At 38.1% G+C, this 19228-nt stretch overlaps 1 protein-coding gene across 2 annotated transcripts in view; it reads right to left on the bottom strand.

The window, feature by feature from the left end:
• The window catches only part of MTREX (Mtr4 exosome RNA helicase), a 122775-nt gene that overhangs the window by 33356 nt on the left and 70191 nt on the right, over positions 1–19228 (bottom strand). Inside the window, exons 19-21 of one of the 2 annotated variants that reach the window (XM_064271964.1) lie at positions 11075–11203; positions 4322–4432; positions 1622–1810 (exon numbers count right to left, since the gene is read on the bottom strand). In XM_064271964.1, coding sequence (XP_064128034.1) covers positions 1622–1810; positions 4322–4432; positions 11075–11203 — 429 coding nt within the window. The remainder of the gene's footprint in view (positions 1–1621; positions 1811–4321; positions 4433–11074; positions 11204–19228) is intronic. The other variant, XM_064271967.1, reaches the window with a different exon arrangement.

Raw genomic sequence — 19228 nt, 5'->3', positions numbered from 1 at the left:
TCACAATAGAAAAAAGACGGAAACAACCTAAGTGCCCACCAACAGACGAGTGGATTAACAAATTGTGGTACATACATACAACAGAATACTACACAACTATAAAGAATAATGGGGAGTCCACTAAAAATCTCTCCACATGGACGAACCTGAAAGACATTATGCTAAGTGAAATAATCACAAAAAGACAAACATTGCATGGTCCTGCTATTATAAAATATCAAGAACAGATACGGACAAAGAAAGCAAAGTTTTTTGATGGTTACCAGGGACGGGAGAGAGAGGGAGGGGGAGTCACTTTCTAGATACTAGACATTTGGTACTTTTGATGATGGAAAAGCAAGACCAAATATGGGTGAAGTCAGCACAACCTGACCAAGGTAAATAAAGACACTAAGAAGTATATGAGAAAAAGGGACAATTTTGGTAAATGCTTTTATATATAACATGCAATTTTGCAACAACAGTAAAAACAACCAAAAAATGTGTGTAGTTACATAGGGAGATATGGATGCATATGTGTGTACAGAAAGGCACATGTGAGTAAATGCACGTGCATGTGTATCTGCAGGCATATATATTTACCTGTTTGTGTGTGCTGCATATATACCCAAATAAATAACAAACCACATAGGGGGAACAGTTACAGAGTCTTCTTAGACATATCCGAACAATCTACAGGATGAGTTTACTGGGTTAGAAGGCTTGGGACCATAGTCTCAAGGGACAACTTAGTCAACTGGCATAACACAGCTCACAAAGATAACGTGCTACATCCTAGATTGGTGAGTAGTGTCTGGGGTCTTAAAAGCTTGCCAGCGGCCATCTAATTACTGGTCTGTTCTTATATGGAGAAAAAGAATATGAAGGAAATCAAAGGCTCAAAGAAGAAACTAGTCCATGGGACTAACAGCCCACATGAACCACAACCTCTAAACTGAGGCCAGAAGAACTAGATGGTGCCCGGCTACCACTACTAACCATTTTGACCAGAGACATAATAGAAGGTCCCAGATAGAATGGGAAAAAAATGTAGAACAAAACGCAAATCCCTAAAATAGACCAGGAGAGGAAGCCTAAGACGACTGCCCTAAGACAACCTTTGAACTTGGATTTAAAGCTATTTCTGCAGGTCACCTTTCAGCCAAATAATAGATCGGCTTATAAAATAAACAATATCATCTGTGAGTAATGTGCTCCCTTAAACAATTAACTATACGAGACCAAACAGTCAACATTTGCCCAAAAGCAAAGAGGAGAGGGCAAGGAGGGGAGGGGAAGCTAGATCAACAGAAGACCACAGAATGGAAACAATGAGAGTGCTGACATACTGTAAAAATTGTAACCAATGGCACGGAATAATTTATATAAAACTGTTAAATGAGAACCTAGTTAGCTGTGTAAATTTTCACCTAAAACACAATAAAGTATTATTAAAAAAAAAAGTTGAGAAACAGAACTTTTATCCATGGAAAAAAATCATTAAAAAATTATTAAAAAAAAAAAGATCGCTAGGCATTTTTCTGTTTTAGTTGAAGAACCTAATGTAAAAGGAAAATAATAAATCCTCCCTTATTTAGTGAAATATACAGAATTCTGCAGTAAAACTAAGTTTCTGCCATACCTGTGCTTTTTTTTCACAAAGCGTATACACAGTTTCCAAATTTGGATCATTGTGAAGTGGATGAGAATACATTCGATGCTCAAAAGCTTCTACTTTCTGGATGACTTTTTTGAGTCCTTGATCTTGAATACCCATATCATCAATGGGATCTAATAAGGGAACACCATCAGGAAAACGTTTCTGAACTTCCTGAAACAAAGTATTTAAAATTCATTTTTCATCTAATAGACAAAATTAGTAAGACTAACCTAAACCGGTATTTCCTTTTAATTTTCTTTCTGTATATATAAACATAAAAATAAAAGGAATGCTCTTTACATAATTTTAGAAATACAAATGCTTATTTAATTTTTCTTTATGCTACTTAAATTGGATGGTATTTTTCTATTTGTCTTGAAAACTTTTTTAGTCACTATCCTATGATTTACAGATGTATTATAGTTTACTACTAAATCTACTGTATTACTTATTTCAATGGTTTTGGATGTGGCACAACTTCCTGGTAAACCCATTACTATATATTCATGTTGTTGTAAGTTTTTGCCTTCATTAAAACTCCTGCACTGAACATCTCCTATGTGTAAATCGTTTCCAATTTTCAGATTATTTCCTTGAGACAGATTCCTAGGGAAGGCACTACTGAATGAAAAAACATAAACTTTTTTTTCTACTTGATTAACTGTTGAATATAATGAGCACGTGAGCTCAGCTCACTATAGGCTGGTATCCTCTTGGGAGATTTTCAGGTCTTAGATTGGCCTTAAAGATAGGATAGACTATAGGTAGCTGGGTGGGGAAAGGAGAGGAGCATGTTAAGATTAAAATAACACGGATATAAAGGGTTCATGGAAACCCTGGTGGCATACTGGTTAAGTGCTAGAGCTGGTAACCAAAGGGTTGGCAGTTCAAATCCGCCAGGCGCTCCTTGGAAACTCTATGGGGCAGTTCTACTCTGTCCTACAGGGTTGCTATGAGTTGGAATCGACTCAACAGAACTAGGTTTGGTTTTTTGGTTTTAAAGGGTTCATAAACATTTGAACAATGGTGTTCTAAATATGCCAATAATGCAAGTGGTTTCAAGAGGTTGTTATCTTTGTGAAGCGCCTATAGTACAGTTTCTAGATGTAAGTTTGCCCTACTCAAAGGGGGCTAGTTGCCAGTACAAAATCACAGAATCTTATAGGTCAACCTGGCCAACTTTTATACATAAAGAATCTGAATCACAGGCATGGAATTTACTAACAAAGAAAATGCAATTTTAGTTCTAAAGTTTAAAGAGGTATAATTATGCATCAAAAGGGAAATCTTTAGTCATAAAGTGAAGGGTTTAGTCAACAAGCTCATTTCCCTGATTCTTCCTCCTCTGGTTTCCCAATATATAGTGACTAATTTTTTTTTTTTTTTAATGTAAACATTTATGGAAGACTGAGGGGGTCTATGGTCACAGTCCAATCTCTTTGTTTAAATAATGAGGGAAAACTAAGGCTCAGTGAGATTATTACTAAGGCTAATGTCAAGGCTGAAATATCTTGCCACCTGACATAGCACAGTATCCTTTAAGACTAATAAATAAGACAAGCCTAAAATATGCCAACAGGCTTCAAGAAAAATTCATTTCAGTTGAAGTTTATTTGGTAAATTGAAAACTGACCTAATTCTAAAGCATAAAGTCATCATTTTTTCAGGATAGCAATATTCTCATTAATTTAATAACGGCAATGTATATTTCCATTTATACCTGTACCATTATTTTGAAGATATTAGGCAAACAAATTCAGTGAAACTTATACTACAATGAACTTATTATATTTACATATCACCAAACCAATGGTTCTTAAACTTTTAGGCATTTTTTTTTAACATCCAAATGCACATAAAATTTTGTAAAATTGTCAAGAGAATCATTCACTTCAGGGAGCCCACCTATGGACCCCAGCTTAAAAACTGCTATTCTATACAGAAAACATCCTGTTTCACTCATCTTTGTTTTCTCAGATTCTAGTACAGGCCTTCGCAGCACAGTACATACTACTCAAATGTTTGCTGACTAAGTAACTTCAACAAAGTCACTCCCCGCCCCCGACACTGGGAAAAAATTTGTTCTAGAAAGCCACAATTTTTCCTATGTAAAATAAATAGGAAATAAAAACTATTTTATCTATTTATCAGGTAGACTAAAAAATAGCTATAAAAGTCCTGGCAAATTATTTTATAATATAAAACTTTTAATATAATGAATAAAACAAACACATTTAGGACATAATAGTGAAAATGCATACTCCACTGTTTCCTCTGTCAGCTCCCCTTTAGCACCTCACTTTATTGGTGGATTCAAAGAGAGGGCAATTAACATGCAGATCTACTACCACTATTTTTATTAAAAGAGATTGCCACTTTTGGTGTTTATAAATCATGTTAAGTATTTCTAAAAGATAGTAATATATTTAAAAGCATTTCAATGTCTCATTATAAATCCTACTAAAAAACCATAAAAAACCAAACCCACTGCCGTCGAGTCGATTCCGACTCGTAGTGACCCTATAGGACAGAGTAGAACTGCCCCACAGAGTTTCCAAGGAGTGCCTGGTGGATTCGAACTGCAGACCTTTTGGTTAGTAGCTGTAGCTCTTAACCACTATACCACCAGGGTTTCCATAAACCCTACTATTTATATTTAATTTATAAAATTAACACACATACCTGTATTGATTTTAAAACACTCTGCCTGTTGTCCACTGGTCGAAGGTCTTTGGGAATGTAAAGCCTAACACTGCTGATAGCAGTCAGGAGATGCACCAAAACTGGAACAACCTACCAACAAAAAGTTACATAATATTACAATTGAAAGTACACATTTTCAAACTCTGCCATTTCTAAATTCAACTGGGATCCTTAAAAAGAAGCTGCATTTAGAATATGTGACAATATATTGTGCTGTGGTGGCTTGCATGTTGCTATGATGCTGAAAGCTATGCCACCAGTATTTCAAATACCAGTAGGGTCACTTGTGGTAGACACGTTTTAGCAGAGTTTCCAGCCTAAGACAGACTAAGACGAAAGGCCTGGCAATCCACTTCCACAAATTAGCCAATGAAAACTCCACGGATCACCGACTACTGTCCAAGACTTCAACTTGCTAACTTTGGATGTATCATAAGGAAGAACTGATTGCTGGAGGACATATTTGATAAAGCAGAGGGGCAGCAAGGGTGAGGGAAACCCTCAACAAGATGGATTAACACGATGGCTGCAACAGTGGACTCAACATAAAAGTGATTATGAAGATGGCACAGGACCAGGCAACATTTTGTTGTGTTACACATGGGCCGCCATGAGTCAGAGCTGAGTTGACAGCAACTAACAACAGGGGACTCTGAAAAGCTCCAACATATCTCTAGGGATCTACAAGGCCGTGCGGATACATAGGGCTGTGTGCGTTTGCAAGAAACGTGTGAGAAGGCCCTAAATTAACACTCCTGGCTCAACTTGAGACTGCGCAAGCAGGAAGTGAAGGCTAAAGGGAAGTTGTCAACTGCCTGGCTAAGTGCTAAAGGCATGTCCCAGCATACAGAAAAGCTCAGGAAAGACTGGGAGGCTTATTGGTTCCAAACATTCAAGGGAATCTATGTCCAATCACTGGAGTCCCTGGGTGGTGCAAACAGCTAATCAAAAAGTTGGAGGTTTGAGTCCACTGAGAAGTGCCTCAAAAGAAAGGCCTGGCAATCTATTTCCAAAAATCAGCCACTGAAAACCCTATGGAGCACAGTTCTACTTTGACACACATGGGGCTGCTGAGTCAGAACTGACAGGATGGCAACTGTACATGGGTGCTGCCCATATACAGGAAAAAAGCTGTCAACAGAAACTGTAATAAAGTCCAGACCTTGGACTTCCTAGACAAAGACTTTACATCAGCTAAGTATCACTGATAGCACTGTACTTCAGGATAGAACAGTATCATTAATATCACATGTAAGCAAAATTCTGCTGAAGATCATTCAAAAATGGCTGTAGGAGTATATCGACAAACAACTGCCAGAAATTCAGGCTGATTGCAGAAGAGTACATGAAACCAGGGATATCACTGCTGAGGTCAGATGGATCCTGGCTGAAAGCAGAGAATACCAGAAGGATGTTTACCTGTGTTTTAATGACTATGCAAAGGCATTCAGCTGTGTGGATCATAACAAATTATGGATAACACTGCAAAGAACTGGAATTCCAGAACACTTAATTGTGCTCATGAGGAACCTGTACATAGATCAAGAGGCAGTTGTTCAGACAGAATGAGGGGATACTGAGTGGTTTAAAGTCAGGGAAGTTGTGTGTCAGGGTTGTATCCTTTCACCATACCTATTCAATCTGTATGCTGAGCAAATAATCCTAGAAGCTGGACTACATGAAGAAGAACGGGGCATCAGGATTGGAAGAAGACTCATTAACAACCTGCGTTATGCAGATGACACAACCTCGCTTGCTGAAAGCAAACAGGACTTGAAGCACTTACCAATGAAGATCAAAGACCACAGCCTTCAGTATGGATTGCACCTCAACATAAAGAAAACAAAAATCCTCACAACCAGAGCAATAAGCAACATCAGGATAAACGGAGAAAAGGTTGAAGTTGTCAAGGATTTCATTTTACTTGGATCCACAATCAACAGCCATGGAAGCAGCAGTCAAGAAATCAAAAGACGCATCGCATTGGGTAAATCTGCTGCAAAGGACCTCTTTAAAGTGTTGAAAAGCAAAGACATCACCTTAAAACTAAGGTGCGCCTGACTCAAGCCATGGTCAATCGCATCATATGCATGTGAAAGCTGGACAATGAATAAGGAAGACCAAAGAAGAACTGATGCCTTTGAACTGTGGTGTTGGCGAAGAATGCTGAATATATCATGGACTGACAAAAGAACGAACAAATCTGTCTTGGGAGAAGTACAGCCAGAACACTCCTTAGAAACAAGGGTGGCGAGACTTCATCTTACATATTTTGGACATGTTGTCAGCAGAGATCAGTCCCTGGAGAGGGCATCATGCTTGGCAGAGTACAGGGTCTGCGGAAAAGAGGAAGACCCTCAACCAGGCAGACTGACACAGTGGCTTCAACAATAAGCTCAAGCATAACGACGACTGTAAGGATGGCTCAGGACTGGGCAGTGTTTCGTTGTGTTGTGCACAGGGTTGCTATGAGTCAGAACCAACAACATTTTAAGTATTTTCAAAGTTTTTATCCAAAATGATCTGATTTCAATTTGTAAAAGTATACATTCCATGAGTAGCATCTGGGGTCTCAAAAGCTTCAGCGTGGCCACCTAAGCTACATCTATCAGTTCCACCCCGTCTAGAGCAAAGGAGAATGAGGAAAACTAAAGACGCAAGGAAAGTATTAGTCTAAAGGACTAATGGACCACATGAACCACAGCCTCTAGCAGCCTCTGCCCAGAAAAACTAGATGGTACCTGTCTACCACCACCCAACCACTGTGACAGGGATCACAACAGAGGGTCCTGGACAAACTGGGAGAAAAATACAGAAAATTCAAATTCACAAAAGAAGACCAGACTTACTGGTCTGGTAGAGACTGGAGGAACACCCGCAACTATGGCTCTCGCACACCCAGCTAACTCAGAACTCAAGTCCACCTTTCAGCCAAAGATTAGACAAGCCCATAAAACAAACAATAACACACTTGAGGAATGTGCTTCTTAGTTCAATCAAATACATGAAGCCAAATGGGCAATACCTGTCCAAAATCAAAGATGAGAAGGTAGGAAGGGACAGGAAAACTGGATGAATGGACACAGAGAACCTGTGGTGGAAAGGGGAAGAGTGCTGACACATTGCAGCCAATGTCACGGAACACTTTGTGTATAAATTTTTGAACGAGAAACTCATTGGTGCTATAGACTTTCACCTAAAGCATAATTAAAAAACAATGCCATAACTGCCAAATTTCACTCTGTCACAACTATTGTAGGGTATCTCTAGTCTCAGGCAGTTGTTATATATCTTAAGTGTATATGCCCACTCCTCACTTATAGACATGGTTAAGTTTCAAACACCAAGTCGTTATGGGAAAATCAATGTTATGTGAAAATGGAGGACGACTACATCATGACGTAACTGCCAAACCAAGCTGACTCATAACCTTAACCATCACAGCCAACATTACTCTCGCGCTGTACCCTGGCATTCGTTATTGCCAGAGGTACGTAATTAAAGTGCAAAATGGTTGGAGAGTAGTTTTACTATTGTCATAAATGCAAAATGTCAGCTGAGACAGCTGGTAAGTTAGGAGGGGATGTAGTTATGATCTTTTATCTTCTAGTCCCTGTCCTTTCATAGATTTTCTAAAAAATCTAATGCTGCATGCTACTTCCTTGCCTAGATAAACAAAAGAGAAATCATTTATTACTTATCTAGACTCTGCAATTATGGTTTTAATTTCCTGACAGTATTTGAATGGTGGTCTTCACTTCCTGACAGTATCACTTTATTTAATGGTTATGAATTAGCTGTTAAAAGGGGACAAAGTCAGACACATTTGAAAAAGGTAAATTTGGAATCATACACACTCAGAGGGTAGGAAAAGTGGCTATGGAAACCCCACTTGCATCTCACATCTCAAGCAGAGGAAGTCTGATGCAGCCCACAAAATGAATATGGCTATATAGGCACTACAGTTTTGAGTTGAGACTTCCTTACCAACTGCCCATAAAAATTCCCTATGCGTAGGACTCCTATTACAAACAATATAACATGCATATTCTTTAAGCTAAGTTCTCCTCTCTGTTTTATGATTTTGCCATATAAAATTGAACTTGGAGTTTTTTTTTTTTTAAAGAGGAATTATTCATGCTCTCTCTGTGCCACTTTCCCTGGAATGCCAATGTTATCTGAAAAAGCTCTAAATAGTTCTGTAAGTTTGCTCAAATGTCAGTACTTTCTCTGTAGAATCTTCTTTACTTATGTTTGCTTACCCGCTCCTCCTCCCACACCCCGTCCCGGGCAGTTAGAGGCTTCATCTTTCATCTTTCACTAGCTCTTTGAGCACAAAGCACTCTCTCATTAAGCCCCTTCAAGGCAGAGATTGTTATATATATTAACAACTCTCTATCTTAATGTCCTTAGCTCTGCAGCCTGAAAGAAACTGAATAGAAAATGCTGTAGGAGCAGAGGAAAGGCATTTAGTTTGCCCAGGTTCAGTGACGACTTCCCTGGAGAGGTTGTTTGTTGAAGTGAACCAAATCATGATTATTAAGTACTGCAAAGCTTCTCAGCATATATAAGTAAAACAGGTACAACTACTATGCTTAATGATACTTGGTTCTAGAACAGGGACAGACAGCAAACAGATTTCATCTAAAATGTTAACTGTAATGTATCAGTCATGGCTGCCTAGAACATTTTCTTAGAAAACAGTTTTAAGGTTTCATGTGAAGAAGTACCATGATTTAGCCAAACTGTAGGAGTTTTAGCCCCATATTTTTTTTTTTATTATAGTTAAACAGTCAATCTGTAAATTAAGTGTTATTAGAAAAAAAAAAACAACTAGTTTCACTTGGTGGTAGAATTCTTGAGGTTATGAAATTAGAAGATCAAGGGAACAGAAACCAAGAGCTAGGTGGTACTGGAAATAATAAGTATTTATACTTTTAAACAGTTATTTTTAAATGATAAATAATGAACCACCCTTTTAAATACTGCAAATTCCTAATTCCTCAGTCATTTATTGACCCAAAGAAGCAGCCTACGAAGCTTCTGCAGCAGCTTTTTCTTTCTACATACCAAAATTTATTATAACAAATATTATTAGAGTGACATTTCCTAAAAGACCTGGCCAATAGACCATATATATAAAAGTTTTAAAATTTCAGTTTAAGATTTCATAAAATATAAAATTTTAAAATTTCAGTATGACTTTCAATAATAATCAGAATTTCTGCAATAAGATTTTACCTACAAGTATTTTATTTATACTACTATAAAAATCAAACATCATGATAAACGGAGGAAAAAACTGAAGTTGTCAACAATTTCATTCTGCTTGGATCAACAATCAATATCCATGGAAGCAGCAGTCAAGAAATCAAATGTCATATTTCATTAAGCAAATCTAATGCAAAAGACCTCTTTGAAGTTTTCAAAAGCAAAGAATTACTGTGCTGACTAAGGTGCACCTGACCCAAGCCACGATATTCTGAATTGCCTCATACGCATGCAAAAGCTGGACAATGAAAAAGACAGCACTGATGCATTCAAATTGTGGTGTTGGTGAAGAATACGGAATATACTGTGGACCGCCAGAACAATGAATAAATCAGTCTTAGAAGAAACACAACGAATACGCTACTTAGAAGTGAGGATGGTGAGACTTCGGCTGCCTCACTTTGGACGTATCATAAGCAAAGTAAAAGGTCAGCGAAGACTAGGAAAATACTCAATGACAAGGACTGACACAATAGCCGTAACAGTAGATTCAAACATAACAATGATCATGAAGACAGCACAGGACCGGGCAATATTTTGTTCTCTTACACATATGGTCAATGAGTTGGAGCTAACTCAATGGCAACTAACAACAACTACAAAAACAGAAGAAATTCAAGGAATATGACAAATGTCCTGCATTTACTTAAAGGCATATATAAATTAGATGATCTTAATTAAAAAAGCTAAAGGACAGAATTTTCACTACTCAAATAACGTTTCAATCATTATTTACACAGGAATGAAATAAACCACATGGATGGATTCAAACAATAAATTTATCATAAAAACGATAACAAAACATCTTTATAGCCCCATGTAAAGTAAATAAATTCTTTCTCCTTCACTTGTCATCATTTTACCTTTTCATAATTTGATAAAGGAAGATTAAAATGTTATTAGTCATCTACTGATATTTTCGATGGCTCTTGTCTCAGTTACCTAATGCTGCTGTAACAAAAAACTCAACTGGGTGGCTTTAAAGAAAAAGGATTTTATTTTCTCACAGTTCAGGAGAACAGAAGTCCAAATTCAGGGCATGGCTCTACGGGGAGGCCCTTCCTTGTCAGTAGGACCAGGAGTTCCTTGGCGTTCCTTGGCATCTGCTTGCTCTTAATGTCTCTAGGTCTATTCTGGCCTTTTTATAACTCAGAAGTGATTAGGTTTAGAACTACCCTACACTGGTATGACCTCAATATAACCAAACACCATAACAAAAGAAATCTCCCTATTTGCAAACACAGTCACATTTACAGTTTCAGGGGTTAAGTTTTCAACATGTATTTTTTGGGGACACAATTCAATCCACGACTGCTCTCAATATACTTGAAAATACCTTGAAAACTTCCAATTTAGAAAAGATGCAAATACATTCATTATGATTACACTCAGGAAGTGTAGTAACTGTAAATAATTCACAAAAAATCTCTGAACTATGAAGGTGAAAATTAAAGTAAAAACCTGCATCTCTCCTTTCTCATCAGGTTTAGCTGGTTTTGCAGCCTCAGTAGCTGAATTCTTCAAGCTCTCTTTGCTACAGCGCAGAAGTACTTCTACTACATATAAGGGATCCAGTTCACCAGAATTAGGCTAGGAAAAAACACAAAATAAAAGAAGTTATTGAGGTGGAGCAAAGATGGGGGAATAGACAGACGCTTCCCGCGAGCCCTCTTCACAACGAAGACCCGAAAAAAACAAGTGAAACGATATTTGTGACAAGCTGGGATCCCTGAGCATCAAAGCCAAGCTTACACAATGAACCGCGGGGCAGGGGGAAGAAGAGACCGTTCAGAAGTGGAGAGGAGTTACCGGACCTGAATCACGGGGAGCCCTCAGGCACCATTCCTGGAGCGGTGGCAGCGGTCTGGTACTAGCGTGCGGCCACAGTTTCCTCAGAGGGAAGCAGCCAGCCACACAGCCTACTCACACCTCTGGAATCTAAGGAGAATAGCACTCTCGGCAAAACCTAAGTACCTGCGTATATTTTACCGCACCCTCTCCCACCCCCAAGTCAGCTTCAGCGGCTGAATCCCTGGGTCTGAGATAGACACTGATGAGCGCCTAGAGCCATCCTCCCAGCCTTGAGGAAGGAAAAAATTTGCAACTGGGGGAAAAGATAATTTGACAGCTCCATTAACCAGGAGAGCTCAAAATAGAAGTGGCTCCTGTCTAGGCATAAACCATCCATGGATCTTGAGCACCTTTCCCTTCTGCATGGACCTGTATGGACCTAATTTGGGAGAACAGGCCCTTGTTGGCAAACTCCAACCATTACAGCTGTGTGGTGGAGAGGTGGGTGTTTGATGTTCGACATTGCTTTGCCTATTAAATAAGGTCCTCACCTACCCACATCAGGGACCTAAGGACTGGTAACTCCACTCAGGTCACCCAGCCACCTGCAACAGGGGTCCAAAGATAACTGGTACCTCCCACTCCTCACAGCCAAAAACATCGGGTGCCCACGGCCCCTCTGCAGAACCCACCCACCAGCACACTCTAGGGAACAGACACTTTTTCCTCCAAGACACTTGGGGGTCAGTTCTCAGCCCCCTGCCTTGTTCAAAGTGTGACTCCCTGCTGCAATCAGATATCGGTATATATGCCAATCACCCCTGGCCCTCTATGACTGTAGGACAGAGCCTGTACCACACACTTGATATCAGCCACCTGGAAACTGAGCTGAATTCATACAAGAAAACTGAATGGACTCCTAAACTGATACACCGGTTAACAGCTCTAGCCAGCTGGGAACAGGATGCCAGAGCTCCAAAGGCGAAAATAATCAAGCTAGCTCACTCAGGCAACCCATAGGGGTATACCAAAATAAAACAAAGCAAGCAGCTACAACACAGTAAGCAAGCATAAACTAATACAATAACTTATAGATGGCTAGGAGACAACAGTCAACATCAAGTCACATAAACAGACCATGATCACGTCAACAAGCTCTCAAAACAAAGAATCAAGGGTTCTTTTAGATGGAAGTGCATTCCTGGAATTACCAGATGCAGAATACAAAAGTTTAATATACAGAACCCTCAAGACATCAGGAAGGAAATGAGGCAATGTGCAGAACAAGCCAAGGAAAACACAGATAAAGCAACTAAAGAAATTAGAAAGATTATTCAGGAACATAATGAAAAGTGTAATAAGCTGGAAAAATCCACAGACAGACAGACAGCAATCAGAAATTCAGAAGATTAACAATAAAATTACAGAATTAGGTAACTCAATACAAAGTCAAAAGAGCATAACTGAGCAAGTAGAAGCTAGAATTTCTCAACTTGAAGATAAATCACTTGGCACTAATATATTTGAAGAAAAATCAGATGAAAGAATTTTAAAAAATGAAGAAACCTTAAGAATCACGTGAGACTCTATCAAGAGAAATGACCTACGAGTAACAGAACAGGGAGGGATAACAGAATATACAGAGAAAATTGTTGAAGGTTTGTTGGCAGAAAACTTCCCTGATATTGTGAAAGATGAGACAATATCTATCCAAGATGCTCACTGAACTCCATGTTAAAAGAAAGTCACCAAGACATATAATAATCAAACCTGCCAACACCAAAGATAAAGAGAGAATTACAGCAGCAGCGAGGGATAAACGAAAAGTCACCTACAAAGAAGAACCAATAAGAGGCTTAGACTATTCGACAGAAACCATGCATGCAAGAAGGCAATGGGATGACATATTTAAAAAACTGAAGGAAAAAAACTGCCTGCCAAGAATCATATATCCATCAAAACCATCTCTTAAATATGAAGGTGAAATTAAGACATTTCCAGATAAACACAAGTTGAGGGAATTTGTAAAAACCAAACCAACTCTACAAAAGATACTAAAGGGAGTTCTTTGGTTAGAAAATCAATAATATCAGGAATCAACCCAAGACTAGAACACTGGGCAGAGCAATCAGAAGTCAACCCAGACAGGGAAATAAAAAAAAAAACAAAGATTAAAAAAAAAAAAAAAAAGGCCAAAGCAGGGTAACAGTGATGTTATTATATAAAAGAACACAACATTAAAATAATAAAGAGAGAATAAGAAATGTAATCATACACCTTCCATATGGAGAGGAAGATACAGCGATACAAAGAAATAAAAGTTAGTTCTAAATTCAGAAAAATAGAGGTAAATAATAAGGTAACCACAAAGGAGACAAACTATCCTACTCATCAAAATAAAATACAAGGGAAAATACAGACTCAGCAGAAAAAAAACCAACAACAAAGATGAGGAAAGGACAACATTTAAGGAAAATCTACTCAGCACATAAAATCAAGGGGGAAAAAGAAACTGTCAACACACAAAAAGACATCAAAATGATAGCACTAAATTCATACCTATCCATAATTACCCTGAATGTAAATGGACTAAATGCACCAATAAACAGGCAGAGAGTGGCAGAATGGATTAAAAAACAAGATCCGTCTATATGCTGCCTACAAGAGACACATCTTAGCGACACAAACTAAACTCAAAGGATGGAAAAAATATATCAAGCAAACAACAATCAAAAAACAGACTTTAAAGTTAAATCCATCAGAAAGGATAACGGAGGACACTACATAATGATTAAAGGGACAATACACCAAGATGATATAACCATACTGAATATTTATGCACCCAATCACAGGGCTCCAAGATACGTAAAACAAACTCTATCAGCATTGAAAAGTGAGATAGACAGCTCAACAACAATAGTAGGAGACTTCAACACACCACTTTCAGTGGACAGGTATCCAGAAAGAAGCTCAATAAAGACTAGGAAGGTCTAAATGCCACAATCAACCAACTTGACCTTGTAGACATATACAGAACAATCCACCAAACAACAACCAACTATATTTTCTTTTCTAGTGCACATGGAACATTCTCTACACCAGACCACATATTAGGTCATAAAGCAAGCCTTAGCAGAATCCAAAACACTGAAATATTACAAAGCATCTTCTTTGACCATAAGGCCATAAAAGTGGAAATCAATAACAGAAAAAGCATGGAAAAGAAATCAAACACTTGGAAACTGAACAATACCCTGCTCAAAAAAGACTGGATTATAGAAGACATTAAGGATGGAATAAAGAAATTCATAGAATCCAATGAGAATGAAAACACTTCCTATCAGAACCTCTGGGACACAGCAAAAGCGGTGCTCAGAGGCCAGTTTAAATCAAGAAGGGCCAAAATCAAAGAATTATCCCTACAACTTGAACAAACAGAAAGAGAGCAACAAAAGAAACCCACAGGCACCAGAAGAAAACACATAACAAAATTAGAGCTGAACGAAATGAAACAGAAAACAGAAAAACAACTGAAAGAATTAACAAGACCAAAAGTTGGTTTTTGAAAAAAATTAACAAAATTGATAAACCACTGTCCAAACTGACAAAAACAGGAGAGGAAGCAAATAACCTGAATAAGAAATGATATGGGCGATATTACAACAGACCCAACTGAAATTAAAAGAATCATATCAGATTACTATGAAAAACTATGCTCAAACAAATTTGAAAACCTAGAAGAAATGGATGAATGCCTAGAAACACACTACCCACCTAAACTAACACAGAGGTAGAACAACTAAATAGACCCATAACAAAGGAAGAGATTGAAAAGGTAATCAAAACAATCCCAACAAAAAAAAAGCTCTGGTCCAGAGGGTTTCACTACAGAGTTCTACTAAACTTTCAAAGAAGAGTTAACACGACTACTACTAAAGGTATTTCAGAGGATAGAAAAGGACGGAATACTACAAAACTCATTCTATGAAGCCACCATATCCCTGATACCAAAACCTGGTAAAGACACCACAAGAAAAGAAAATTACAGACCCATATCCCTCATGAATGTAGATGGAAAAATCCTCAACAAAATTCTAGCCAATAGACTTGAACAACGTATCAAAAAAAGAATTCACCATGACCAAGTGGGATTCATACCAGGTATGCAGGGATGGTTCAACATTAGAAAAACAATTAATGTAATCCACCACATAACTAAAACCAAAGAAAAGAATCACGTGATTTTATCAATTGATGCAGAAAAGACATTTGACAAAGTTCAACACTCATTCATGATAAAAACTCTCAGCAAAATAGGAATAGAAAGAAAATTCCTCAACATCATGAAGGACATTTATACAAAGCCAACAGCCAACATCATCCTAAATGGAGAGAGCCTGAAAACATTTCCATTGAGATCGGGAACCAGACAGGGATACCCTTTACCACTACTCTTATTCAACATGGTGCGGGAGGTCCTAGCCAGAGCAATTAGGCTAGATAAAGAAATAAAAGGCATCCAGATTGGCAAGGAAGAAGTAAAAGTATCTGTATTTGCCAATGACATCTTATACACAGAAAACCCTAAGGAATCCTCCAGAAAACTACTGAAACTAATAGAAGAGTTCAGCAGAGTATCGGGATACAAGATAAACATATAAAAATCAGTTGGATTCCCCTATACCAACAAAAAGAACATCGAAGAGGAAATCACCAAATCAATGCCATTTACAGTAGCCCCCAAGAAGATAAAATACTCAGGAATAAATCTTACCAGAGATGTAAAAGAATTATACAAAGAAAACTACAGTACACTTCTGCAAGAAAACCAAGAGAGACTTACAAAAGTGGAAGAACATACCTTGCTCACGGATAGGAAGACTTAACATTATAAAAATGTCTATTCTACCAAAGGTGATCTATACATTTAATGCAATTCTGATCAAAATCTCAAGGATATTTTTTAATGAGATGGGGAAACAAATCACTAACTTCATATGGAAGGGAAAGAGGCCCCGGATAAATAAGGCATTACTGAAAAAGAAGAACAAAGTGGGAGGCCTTACTTTACCTGATTTTAGAACCTATTATACCGCCACAGTAGTCAAAACAGCCTTGTACTGGTACAATAACAGAAACATGGACCAATGGAACAGAATTGAGAATCCAGACATAATTCCATCCACATATGAGCAGTTGATATTTGACAAAGACCCCAAATCAGTTAAATGGGAAAAATACTGTCTTTTTATCAAATGGTGCTGGCATAACTGGATATCCACCTGCAAAATAATGAAACAAGACCCATACCTCACTCCATGCACAAAAATGAGCTCAAAATGGATCAAAGACCTAAATATAAAATCTAAAACGATAAAGGTCATGGAAGAAAAAATAGGGACAATGTTAGGAGCCCTAATACATGGCAGAAACAGTATACAAAACATAACTAACAATGCAGAAGAAAAACTAGATAACTATTAAATCTACAAAACATTACTAACAATGCAGAAGAAAAAATAGATAACTGGGAGCTCCTAAAAATCAAACACCTATGCTCATTCAAAGACTTCACCAAAAGAGTAAAAAGACTACCTACAGACAGGGAAGAAGTTTTTAGCTATGACATTTCTGATCAGCGCCTTATCTCTAAAATCTACGCGATACTGCAAAAACTCAACTGCAAAAGGACAAACAGCCCAATTGAAAAATGGGCAAAGATATGAATAGACACTTTACTAAAGAAGACATTCAGGTAGCTAACAGATACACGAGGAAATGTTCACGATCATTAGCCATTAGAGAAAAGCAGATCAAAACTACAATGAGATTTCATCTTACTCCAACAAGGCTGGCATTAAAGGAAAAAACACAAAAGAATAAATGTTGGAGAGGCCGTGGAGAGACTGGAACCCTTATACACTGCTGGTGGGAATGTAAAATGGTACAACTACTTTGGAAATCCATTTGGCACTTCCTTAAAAAGCTAGAAATAGAATTACCATACGATCCAGCAATCCCACTCCTTGGAATATATCCTAGAGAAATAAGAACCCTTACATGAACAGATATATGCACACCCATGTTTACTGTAGTACTGTTTACAATAGCAAAAAGATGGAAGCAACCAAGGTGCACATCAACGGATGAATGGATAAATAAATTGTGGTATATTCACACAGTGCAATACTACACATTGATGAAGAACAGTGAGGAATCTGTGAAACATTTGATAACATGGAGGAACCTGGAAGGCATTATGCTGAGTGAAATTAGTCAGTTGCAAAAGGACAAATATTGTATAAGACCACCAGTATAAGAACTTGAGAAATAGTTTAAACTGAAAAGAAAACATTCTTTTGTGGTTACGAGAGGGGCGAGGGAGGGAGGGTGGGAGAAGGGCATTCTGTAATTAGACGGTAGGTAAGAACTACTTTAGGTGATGGGAAAGACAGCACACAATACAGGGGAGGTCAGCACAACTGGACTAATCCAAAAGCAAAGAAGTTTCCTGAATAAACTGAATACTTCGAAGGCCAGCATAGCAGGGGCAGGAGTCTGGGGACCATGGTTTCAGGGGACATCTAAGTCAATTGGCATAATAAAATCTATTTAGATAACATTTTGCATCCCACTTTGGAAGAGTGGCGTCTGGGGTCTTAAACGCTAGCAAGCAGCCATCTAAGATGCATCAATTGGTCTCAACCCACCTGGAGCAAAGGAAAATGAAGAACATCAAGGACACAAGGCGATTATGAGCCCAAGAGACAGAAAGGGCCACATGAACCAGAGATTACATCATTCTGAGACCAGAAGAACTAGATGGTGCCCCGCTACAACCGATGACTGCCCTTTGAGGGAACACAACAGAGAACCCCTGAGGGAGCAGGAGAGCAGTGGGATACAGACCCCAAATTCTCATAAGACCAGACTTAATGGTCTGAGACTAGAAGGACCCCGGTGGTCATGGCCCCCAGACCTTCTGTTGGCCCAGGACAGGAATCATTCCCAAAGCCAACTCTTCAGACATGGGTTGGACTGGAGAATTGGTTGGAGAGGGATGCTGGTGAGGAGTGAGCTTCTTGGATCAGGTGGACACTTGAGACTATGTTGGCATCTCCTGCCTGGAGGGGAGATGAGAGGGTGGATGGGGTTAGAAGCTGGCGAGATGGATACTAAAAGAGAGAGTACAGGGAGAGAGCAGGCTGTCTCATTAGGGGGAGAGTAATTGGAAGTGTGTAGCAAGGTGTATATGGGGTTTTGTGTGAGAGACTGACTTAATTTTCAAACTTTCACTTAAAGCACAATAAAAATTATTTTAAAAAATTAAAAAAAAAGAAGTTATTAATTTTTAAAAACTGGTCCAACAAGTTTTAAGTTCCATGTATTCAGGGACTATATTCTCAGCATTTGGCATTGTGCCTGGGCACACAGTATGCAGTGAATGTTTATTTCATAAAAAGAAGGCTGTCTCTGTGCATCCTTCAACATGCTCCACTGGATAAGAAAACAATTCTAATAGTATGATCATTAAGAAACCATTGTCAATTGTGATATAAAATACACTACTTTTGTTTCTAATGATTAGTTCATAATTTTGTTTAATATTATACTTTAACATGAAAAAGAAACTAAAAGAAATGATCATTACTAGAAAATGAGTCTCTTCCCTTCAAAGCACTGCAATTACATAAGGAAACTACATGGAGTAGAGATATTATTACCCATATTCTGACACTTCTATATTGTGGTTATCATTTTATCAAAGACTTTTTAGATTTTATGTTTTCTAATAAAACCATGATTCTTGAGATCTAAGGTCTA

The sequence above is a fragment of the Loxodonta africana genome, chromosome 2 (assembly GCF_030014295.1).
Source record: "Loxodonta africana isolate mLoxAfr1 chromosome 2, mLoxAfr1.hap2, whole genome shotgun sequence".
Taxonomy (NCBI): domain Eukaryota; kingdom Metazoa; phylum Chordata; class Mammalia; order Proboscidea; family Elephantidae; genus Loxodonta; species Loxodonta africana.
The sequence above is the reverse complement of the archived record's forward strand: the minus strand, read 5'-3'. Positions and strand labels throughout refer to the sequence as shown.